Source organism: Catharus ustulatus, chromosome 3 (genome assembly GCF_009819885.2).
Source record: "Catharus ustulatus isolate bCatUst1 chromosome 3, bCatUst1.pri.v2, whole genome shotgun sequence".
Lineage (NCBI taxonomy): Eukaryota > Metazoa > Chordata > Aves > Passeriformes > Turdidae > Catharus > Catharus ustulatus.
In genome coordinates, this window is record NC_046223.1 from 109662422 (window position 1) to 109673513 (window position 11092).

An 11092-nucleotide genomic window follows, 5' to 3' on the forward strand; every position below is an offset into this window, starting at 1 on the left:
GCAATAAGATTCAGGGATAATCAAACTTGGTGTAATAAATTATCAAGATAATATGGGCAATGAAAGAATGTGAAATGCAGAAGATAAGTTTGTGATTCTCAGTGTGACTTTTTAATTATTAACTAAACCTTAAAGCCTGAGGTAGTCTTTATTCAAATGCTTTAATCCTTTTTCAGATTCTCACCTTAGAACATCTCTTCACATTTCCACAATGAGGGAAAGGAAGAGAACAGATCCACTCCATCCGACAGATCCACATCATTCATCCACAGATCTGAGTGAAGGGAAGGAGAAGTTAAGGCTGAAACGAGAGGTCGGTCTGATTAGCGGCGTGTCATTAATTACAGGCACCATGATAGGCTCGGGGATCTTTATGTCCCCTGAGTGGGTTCTCCATCACATGGGGAACCCTGCCAGCAGCCTGCTGATCTGGGCAGCATGTGGGCTCCTGGCCATGTTTGGAGCCTTGTCGTACGCTGAGCTTGGAACAATAATTAAGGAGTCTGGAGGAGAATATATTTACATTCTGAGGATTTTTGGTTCTTTTCCTGCTTTCATTTTCGCCTACACTTCTGTCATCCTGGTGAGACCAGCTGGTTTGGCAGCTGTCTCTCTGAGCTTTGCTGAGTATGCCATTGCACCGTTCTACCCAGGATGCTCGTCTCCGCAGGTAGCCATCAAATGCACAGCTGCTGCCTGCATCCTGATTTTAACTATCATCAACTGCCTCAATGTGAGGCTGGCAACATCTGTCATGAACATTTTTACAGCTGCCAAACTCTTGGCTTTGTTTGTCATCGTGGTGGGTGGGTTGGTGCTGCTTGCCCAGGGACAAACTCAGAGTTTCCAGAATGGTTTTCAAGGCACGACTGCAGGTGTTGGAACAGTTGGAGTGGCGTTTTACCAGGGACTCTGGTCCTATGATGGATGGAACAACCTAAATTATGTAACTGAGGAACTGAAGAAGCCTGAGGTGAGTGAGTTGAGTGAGTGAGTGAGTGAGTGAGTGAGTGAGTGAGTGAGTGAGTGAGTAAGCAGGCTAGGTTTTACTTACTTAATGCTGCTGTTAACATGTTTGATTCCATGTGTGGTTGTGTTAAGAGTGGTAATCAAGGGATTTACAGTGAGGGTGGTGGGACACTGGCACAAGAGACATTGTGGATGCCCCATCCCCAGAAGTGTTCAAAGCCAGCTTGTGTGGGGCTTTGGGCAACCTGGTGTAGTGGAAGGAGCCCCTGTTCATTGCATGAGGGTTAGAACGACATAATCTTTACGGTCCCTGCAAATCCGAACCATCATGTGGACCTATGAAAATCCTAAAATGACCCATTGACTGGAAAGAAATTATTAGGTAGCACTTGGATGCTTTGGGGATGAAGTTTTGTCTTCGTGTTTACAGAATCTCACTGTAGACACCTAGATTTATTCAGAAAACCACTCGCTACTAAAATCCGTAAAGGATTCTTAACACCATGTATTTCCTTAGAGATTTGATTCATAATCTATGCTTTAGAAAACTACTTTATCTCTCCCTGTTGCATCAAGGGGCAGCTTCAGAGCAAGCCAAGCCCCATTGGAAAGGAAATCTAACTCTGTGAATGATCTCTGTCTTTACACATTATATATTTTGGCATTGAGCAGTTCCATGCTATAGGCACTGAAGTAGCTCACCTGCATCTCACAACAGCCTTCTCTGCACCATATTACCCCTTTTCCCAGATCAAACACTGCAGCAGTGGACAACTCTTATTTTGCAAGGGTTGCATGAGTGCAGAATTTATAGAGTGTGCTTTCTACCAGCATGCAAGATCTTACAGATTAAATGAAAATACACAGTTAAATATTAACCTAAATGACAGCAAAGATTCCAGGGCCACTCTTTCCCACATGATCATGAGCGCTGATATTCCAGAGTGTAGGCAGCACCATTAGGAATTGCTGTATCTTGTCCTGTGTTGAGAATGGGGAATGCAGAAATTGATATTTCAGGTTCTTAGACACATACAGTTTGCCATTTCCTGGTATTTTCAGTTGCATAAGACACTGTTGATTTTATTGAGTCTTAAAATGATCCTGTGGTGTTCTAAGACACAATCCTGCCACAAAAAAAAAAAGAAATATTTTCTTCCTAGAGCAAATCTGCTTTGAGATTTTGACATCAAACCCCTGTTTTGATTTAAACTGTGGAGTAGTTAAACATGATGCAACACACACTGGAACTTTGTCCATGGTAGTGAGGTGTTTATGGGAAGATGCAGCACACCAGGAGACATAACACACTGATAACAAAGAAATAAATAAATCAATATTAAAATAATCAAGAAGTATGCAAAAGGGGAGCTACAAACCAAAATCTCTTTAATAAGATTTGGTGGGTTCTTTTGATTTGGATTTATTTTGTTTGGTTGGTTGTGGGGTTTTTTAGACTGACTTTGGAACTGTACAAGACTGGTGTGAAAACTGCTATGTGAATCTGGATCTACATCTTGTTCTGAGGAAAAGCTTAGGGAGTGGAGGAATTTGAATGAGAGACGTGGGTGGTGGCATAAACAAAACAAACAAAAAAAGCACAGTGCAGGCATAAATGTGCTGCACCTAACCCTGCTGTCATCCCTTTTGCAGGTGACCCTTCCCAGAGCTCTGATGATTGCCATCCCTTTGGTTACGTGCCTGTATTTGCTGGTAAACGTGAGCTACTTGGCAGCCATGACTCCCTCTGAGCTGCTGTCTTCAGGAGCTGTGGCTGTCACCTGGGGGTGAGCTCTGCGTGGGGACATGTGGGCAATGCAGCCCTGAGGAACACTGCTTGTCCCCTGAGTTTCAGGAGATTTGGATGTTATTCCCAGAGGGAATGGCAGCACTGCACTGGTCAGGCCAGGAGGACCTGTCAGGCCATGGTACAGAGAAGAAGAGGGTGACAAAGATGCTCAGAGGGATGAAGCACACTGCTGTCTGAGCCTGGGGGAGAGAAAGCTCCAAGGACACTTTATAGCACCTTCCAGTGCCAAAGGGGCTACAAGAGAGCTGGAAAAAAGCTCTTATTTTTGCAGAAATAGGACAAGCAGGAATTGCTTCAAATAGAAAGAGGGTAGGTTTAGCTCAGACATAAGGAAGAAATTCTTTACTGTGAGGGTGGTGAGGCACTGGCACAGGTTGCCCAGAGAAGCTGTGCATGCCCCATCCCTGGAAACATTCAAGGTTGTGTTGGAGGGGGCTTTGAGCAACCTGGTCTAGTGGAAGGTGTCCCTGCCCATGGCAGGGGCTTGGAAGTGGATGATCTTCAAGGTCTGTTCCAAACTATTCTATGATTCTATAATTCTATAATTCTATGGTTCAGCTCCATCTGGCCATGGAATCCAAGGTGCATCTAGGCTGCCAAGATGGAACATTCCTTACTCCCTATTCCCTTTGTTTACACTGAGAACCTGTAGCTCCCCCAACTCATGTTTTACCTCATGGAAAGTGTCCTTAAAGAGGAGGTGAAGGTCACACCAGGAACATCTGCCCACAGGCACAGGGAATGCACTGAGGGTGCATAACCAGACTTGGGGACTGAGAAATGACCCACATTTTAGATATTTCCAGGGAAATGGAGAGGGCAGTGTGCTGCCCTGCTAATGCAGAAGCAGTGGGTTGGGAGTGAGACAGGAGTCAGCTGGGTGGATCCTGTCCACTTGGCACCTGCAATTCAGAGCAGACCACAGTCTTTTGTCTCAGTTTCTCAGTTTCTCAGTTTCTCTGTGAGGAAATGGAAAATGGCATTGATCTCAACAACACCTTTGAGAGGTGTTACACACAGGTTGGGTAGCCTTTGGTAGCTGTAACTTCAATTTGCTTGTTTTTCCAGAGCTGCACAGAAACAATTTCTACTTTCATCGACCTGAAGTATTCTGTGACATTAAACAGTTTCTGTGTAAGACAAGGAATTTAGGAAGAGAAGGAAGAGAGGTATAGACACCATCAGTAATCTTCCACCAGAACATCCAACCTTAGTCTAAATATTTCCAAAGACACTGAATCCCTGATAGCTCTAAATGAGTTATCTGGCAGAAATGATGACACGGTGTATCCACAGATTATGTTCTGCTCATCCTCTTCCTGAAAATTCAGCAGCAGCTTTGCTTCTATGTGCATTTCATAAGATCTCCCATTTGAAGACCTGACTGAGCTCTTGCTGGATGTGTTCTCTAATAGCCTTTCACGTCATTATGAGTAGGAGCTTTTAAAGGTCTAGAGCTTTTTTTGAGCATGTCACAAAACCTCACTAAGTTGCACTGTCATGAACTTTCCATGCACTTCCTTTCCCATCATTCCTAATTAACAAGTTATTCATGAGCTTCCTCCTGTGTAACACATCCCATTTTCCTGCCTGATTAACCTTTTCACCCAAGAGTGCAATTCAGGAAGAAATACTGAACTAGTGGCAGGAAAGCTAGGCTCTCAGAGGCTGGGGAACAGGTAGGGAGCCAGTCTGAGCAGGGGGTGAAGGTTGTGACTCACAAGCAAGAGATGCAGCTATTCAGGCCATTAAGAAAGAATAGGAGGAGTATAAAGAAGCCAGAGGAGGACTTGTCAATTTAAATGCATTTATTCCCTATATAAGAAGAAAACTGCTAGTAAGAGACATTGTTCAGTGGTGAGAGGTGCAACCACAAAAGGAGCTCAGGAAACTCTTCCCAGCATTTCTTTGATGACAGTGATTTAACAGCAACCACAGGTTTCAGTTTGCTTGTAAATAAAGTGGTCTAAAAAACATTTGACTTTTGGATTTTTGCCAATAAGATAAACAGAGTGTTTGTGTATGTGATAATTATCCCAAACAGCAGCATTTATTACCCAATTAATGCTCTTAGTGCTGCTTCATTTCAGAAGACAATCTTCACTTTTAGGTGAGAAAATTATCATTCCTTCCAGATGTTTACTTTGAACTTTCTAACTCTGCTACTTCTGTTAATGAGAAAGGGAACCAGAAATATCTGAACTTATAGAACCAAACATCTGGAATTCAAACCATTGCTTTGGCTTAAGTCTGGTTCACAGAAGAGCAGTAATAGGTGCATGTGGGATTAAAGGGTTACAATCCTATGCATATTCAGGAAGAGATTGTAATGCAGAATATTTCTTCCAGTGGGATGGGAACAGGTTTTCTGTGATTTCCAAGCTAATATTATTGGTTGTGATAGCAGTATCTTCAGGTGTTTTGCCACAGCATCACTACACAAAAAAAGGTGTTTTTGCCTGTTGTGACAGCTTTGTACACCATTGCAGTGTGGACAGAATATATTCAACAGGAAGAAAAGCTGGAAAAGATAAGATAAACTTACTAGTCACTAAGTACTATGGAAATTGCAAGAAGACTTTAAACCATTCGAAAGACTTCAGAAAAATCCGTATCATGCAGAAAATAATGGAGGGATGAAACCTGTCTGGTTTTACAGTGAGTATTCAATACATCTACAAATTGCATCTTATGCTGTGAACTCTTTCCCACCTCAGGGACAAAGTCCTGGGCAGCTGGGCATGGCTCATCTCCCTGTCGGTGGCCCTGTCTACCTTTGGTTCATCCAACGGCACGTTCTTCAGCGGGGGCCGTGTGTGCTACATTGCTGCCAGGGAGGGACATATGGTAAGCACAAAGAAAGGGGTCTGGCTTGCTTTGAGCAACTTCACCTTCTTGTGACACTAAAGCAGAGAGGAAAACACTGTGTATGTTCAACTGGTAGAGTGATAGCTCTTCAAGGGGTTTGTTCCTTGCTCAAAGACTTTAATTCCCATCTCTTTCATCTGGGCTTTCTTCTTCAGTCAGGTACTTTCAAAAAGATACATATTCACATCTGCTCTGACTTTTAAGAACAGCTTTGAAATGAACCACTCAAATATTGCTGCATTGGAGCACCAGACACAGGCTGTGAGGTGACCTCAAGCCAGTCAATACACCTGCCAGGGAAGGGGAGCCAGGCCATGCTTGTGTGTAATAAAATGCCTTTTCTCACCCTGGGAAGGTAGCCCAGCACCAGCCAGCTGCCTTGGCATGTTGTGCTGACTACACAGGTGTGTCAGGGGTGTTCCAGCCTTCTCATGGGGAGTCCAGCTTAGATGCAGCATAGGACATCTCTGCTCTTCAATATTCACCGCAATTACCAGGTGACACCAAGCCTTACATCTCTCCTAGCTTGGGTTCATCATCAGTGGAGGTCAGGCTGCTGCAGCTCCCTCCTCCCTGGTCCAACCAGTAAGTCCAGCATGTATTCCCAGTAGCCACACACACCCAAACACAGGTATGAAACTATTTATGTACACACATACATACATGTATAGCTGTATATATACATACAGAACTGCACATACCTGGGGCTCACACAAACACCAGCACTAACAACACCAAGGGTCTTTCATTCCCTCTCTGGCTGATCAGGGGTTTATAAGTGAGAAATACATATAGGAACATATGTGCAGTGTGGGTCCCTCCAGCAGCTGGGCTCAGATACTCAGCCCCTGGATCCCAGTATCTCCAGTTGCTGGTACCTGGGCATACAAGCCCCCAAGGTTGCTGCCACACCCCAGCTGCTGATACAGACCCCCTCACTCACAGCTACACCACACACACTTAACCACACTGCTCCACAAAGAGGAGAAAAAAGGCTGAGCTGTTTTTGTCCTCTGTTTTGAGCAGGCCTTTCGTGTTCCTCCTGAGTCTCTCTGCTTTTTTTGGTCATTCCCACCCACAACAACTGGCATTTCTGTCCTCAGGTGTGAAGGCACTGAAATAGGTTGTTCAGAGAGGTTGTGGATGCCAAATTCCTGCAAGTTTGAGGCCAGGCTTGATGTGGCTCTGAGCAGCCTGGTCTAGTGAAAGGTGTCTCTGCCTACAGCAGGGATGTTGGAACTAGATTCACTTCAAGGTCCCTTCCAACCCAAGTCATTCTGTGGATCTATGGTTCCACATCAGCTCTACTCCTGGTTCATAGCAGGGAATCTTTTATGCATGTGAATGACCAGGTTGGTGGAGATGACTGGACTGGTGCTTGCTGGTTTTGGTGGTTCCTGGTTTCAGTGGTTACTGGTTCCTTGTCCTAGTTTGGAGGACAGGTGTCTGCTGAGAAAGGCAGGAGCTTCTCTTTGAAATGGAGAATGTAAACCCCCTCCCTCCAAATTATTATAATTTTGAAATCTAGGGGCTCTCAGGCAAAGATATGGGAATTAGGAATGACAGTTCTTTACTAGGGAAATTAAAATAGAAATACAGTACTACAAAGAAACAAACCCCAAACCCTGACACAGTCAGAGTACAGCCTGACACCCGTCAGGCAGGGTGTTGGCAGCAGTCCCATTCCATGGTGGCTGCATCCTCCTGCAGTGACAGATGTGGCTCAGTTGGAGCAGTGCTCCTGTACAAGGTGCAGTTTCCCTCCGGAGCTCCAGTGGTGATGTGGAGAAATCCGGTTTTCCTCTGGAGTCCAGTGGACAAAGGGGCTCCCTTAGTGTCCCAAAACCTCTGTTTTTATCTTGGTAAGAAATGTTGGGCTCTTCCCCCTGGCTGGAGCAACTTTCAATGGGATGCAGTAATTTTATCAGTCCCACAGTGGGACTCAATGGCCATGAGCAGAAAATGACTGGCTGGAGGAAGGATGGGGTGTGAAAAGATAAAGAACAATGCCCTGCCTGGTTTCAATGGATGGCCCATTAGCAGAATATCTGCCGTGGAGATAAGGATCACTGCCCCCCCCCTCAACAGATGCTGATAGAATAGATACCTTTTATCACACTCTGTATTGTAACCCCAGACATTCCTCAACTCCTCTCTCTAAGGACAGTGCCTGCTCTATCATGGCAAGCTCTGTGCTAAGTGCACAGATGGTTGAATCTGACCATTCCAGACTATGAGCTGAATGCTTAGGCCATTTCTCAGACACTCATCTCTAGCAAAAGTTCTTGCATGATATTTTGGATGGGAATATAAAATAAAATAAAATAAAATAAAATAAAATAAAATAAAATAAAATAAAATAAAATAAAATTTTAAAAGCAGCCTTTATCATTAAGTTTTCCCAGTGAAACAAACAATAAAGAGGCTACCAATCCTGAAACAAATCCTAGTTTAATTTGTATTTACATAAATGTTTTGGGAGTAGTCCTTGGCTCATTTTCCAGTCATGCCAAGAGAAGTGAAGTCCCAGAGAGATGTGATAGAGAGCAGAAGAGTGGGTCCATGGCAAAAGGTCCTGATGGCAGTCAGGAAAGCTCTAATTTGACTCATTCTGTCACATCAGTAGTTTGAAAACCTCATTTTGCCTGCTCAAACTGAGCATATTCGATATGAAACCAGCGAGACACAATAAAAATACCCTTGAAGGAGTTTTCTGTATTTACACTCCTTGGAGTTGGTCAGTTTTATATGATTATTTGGTGACTGAGTGGCTCTGGCTGCAGGCAAAGCTCCCACCAGCAGCTGAGAGGGATGAGTAAGGACCTGTGAGTCCATGGGATGATGATGCAGTGTTTTGCTTTGTTTTCCAGCCAGACATTCTGTCCATGGCTCACGTGCGATGCCTCACGCCCTCCCCTGCTCTGCTGTTTACATCTGCAATGTCTTTAATAATGATAGCATCAGGAAACTTCACCAGTATTGTCAACTTTTTCAGGTATGTGTGTGTAGGGTTTTTGTTTGCATCCCCTGTGCTCCTGGGTTTTACATTGCTTATAATATTTTTTTGCATTATCTTTTTGAGCCTGGGCTATTGCTTTCTAACCAATACTGGGGAGAGGAGGAGGGAAGAAAGAAAAGAAAGAGATTGGGAACCAGCACCCTTGCAATTCATGAATGCTCCTGTCACTAAAGAGTAACTGAATGTGATTCATCCTCGTTGAATCAGTAATGTTCAGCTAATTCTAAAGTTCTTATTGGTTGTGCTAGAAAGGAAATCAATGGAAGAAATACTGAATTTATATCAATATTCACCTTTTTAATTGGAGAGTTGAACATCTGGGATCTGCAAAGCAGGACTGACATTCCTGGATGATCTCACCCCAAGTTTAATGCTGTCTAATGTTTTTCTTTTCTTTGAGTTTTATGGCATGGTTTTTCTATGGAATGACTATTTCTGGGCTCCTATATTTAAAAATCAAGAAACCAGAACTGCCAAGATCTTACAAGGTAAAGTAATAACATAAAACCCTCAAATATTTTCCTATATTGTTCAAATGACTAAGAGAACATTTAGAGAAGAGAGTGAGCACTGCTGGCTTACAGATTTAATGTGGTTGTCCTTCCTTTTTTAATTTCAACTTTTGTGTCAGCAAAGCCAACAAGGGGTGAGATAGTGGGGACATACAGGCATAAGTCAAGTCTGAATTCTGTGTCTTGATAAGCTAATAATGCCCTACCTCCACACTATGAAAATGTATCTACCATATCCTCTTTTTTTCTAAAATATTTAAGTGGTAAATGAGGGATGATTGTGATCGACATTGTAATCACCTGTTCATGCTTGCAGACTTTGGGCAAACTCCTTGGAGGGTAGCCCAGGTGTAAGAACCTTGCAGAAGAAAAAGTAACTTAGATGGAGTGTCCCAAGTTCTTTGTGAGGACATGAGGACAGGTTTGTTCCCCACAAAACAGAAAAAAGGCAGGAAATCAGGAGTCCTGTTCTTCCCTGATGCCATGAGTTGAACTGATCTACAGTGCTCCCTCAGTGACTGAGGATTATTAATGAATGCACAAGCCACCCTCCTTTGAGGAAAGGTGACTTCAAATTGAAATTTAAATGCTTTCTGACCAGGCTTCCAGAAATTGCCTGTGAGATTGCCTGTCCACCTGTCTGTCAACACGTGGATAAAATTTTTTGTGCTAAAGTACAGTTGATTTGAATACAATTGCTTTGTGTTTTATCTACAATTTGGCTTTTAGATGCAGGGTAGTGGGGAGAGCAAGAACAGACCTGGCACTGAACCCAGTTGTTTGCATCTTCAGGTTTAGGAGGGCAGGAAAGACCAGGGGTTAAGGTGTGATAGGGTGGTGCAACTCTTGCAGGGATGTTCAGCCTTGGAGTGGGGGTAGGCTGGGAAATGGGATGTCTGGATTAATTGGAATTTCTACGTAATACCTCAGGTTGCAGAAAGGTTTCATCTAAAAAGCCTTCTGCAGAAGTTCCAGGATTGTCCAGACACACAGGCCCAGAATTCCATGACTCCTTACGCTGATGTTTTGCTTTCACAGGTCCCAATTATCATCCCCATAATTGTGCTGATGGCAGCTGTGTACCTGGTGTTAGCTCCCATCATTGATCAGCCCCAAATGGAGATCCTCTACATCGGCCTGTTCGTTTTCAGTGGCATCGTTTTGTATTTCCCACTGGTTCGCTTTAAGTACCACCCTCGCTTCTTACAGACAGTCACTTCACACCTCCAGTTGTTGCTGGAAGTTGCTCCAACTACCAGGGATGCAAATTGAGATAACATCTTCACTTCACATGGCTGCCTGCACCTCATGGTTTATCCCAGCACCTTGGTTTTAAGGCTCAGAAAATATTCTTCAGTAAAGAGCAATGAGTAGAATGCCAGTGACACTAAGTGTCCAGGTGAGATGGACTACAGCTGTGACTCCTCATGTTTCCCTAAAATTCTGGGGGTATGTTTTTCTCCTTTCCAGCTCTCCCTTGGCACTACATATAGATTCTAAAGGTATACGTGCTTTTGTATTTTTCATCACAAAAAAGGGGTGTATTTCAGGATTTTATCTTATATTTCAAGATAAAAGGCAGCAAAAGATAGACAATGAAATATTATTCCTATAGCAGGCTGGGTCCCATAGCCATTCCTGGCAATGCCTTTAAGTATTTACACCAGTTTTGCCTATTGTGACTGCAGACCTTCTCAAATCAATAAAGCAAGGGCTCACTTTGCATGGCACAAGAAATAAACCCTTCTTTATGAAGATATTCCATTTGGGAAGATTATGCTTCTTCCAGTTGCAGGTGCACAATCACAACAGTCCTTTCTCTGTCTCAGAAATCGTCCCACATATCCCACAGAAAACCCTCTGACATGAGACAAGAAATGCTTTAAAGTTCTGTCAGATTACTCAGCTGAGAAT

The 11092-nt window shown here is 43.5% G+C and overlaps 1 protein-coding gene across 1 annotated transcript; it reads left to right on the forward strand.

Annotated features, from left to right (window-relative positions):
- The first annotated feature begins 211 nt into the window (after positions 1-211).
- Positions 212-10450, forward strand: LOC116994560 (b(0,+)-type amino acid transporter 1-like). The gene is made up of 6 exons (XM_033056368.1): positions 212-973; positions 2623-2756; positions 5497-5626; positions 8518-8642; positions 9067-9154; positions 10217-10450. Exons 1-6 carry the CDS (start codon positions 212-214, stop codon positions 10448-10450), a joined length of 1473 nt encoding a protein of 490 aa, XP_032912259.1.
- Positions 10451-11092: the final 642 nt, after the last annotated feature.

What these genes read in the sequence shown, in the direction of transcription:
- LOC116994560 (XM_033056368.1), top strand. Translation starts at nt 212, where the DNA reads ATGAGGGAAAGGAAGAGAACAGATCCACTCCATCCGACAGATCCACAT. An exon ending in AGGAACTGAAGAAGCCTGAG is followed by an intron (nt 974 to 2,622) that starts GTGAGTGAGTTG and finishes TCCCTTTTGCAG; the next exon opens with GTGACCCTTCCCAGAGCTCT. An exon ending in GCTGTGGCTGTCACCTGGGG is followed by an intron (nt 2,757 to 5,496) that starts GTGAGCTCTGCG and finishes TTCCCACCTCAG; the next exon opens with GGACAAAGTCCTGGGCAGCT.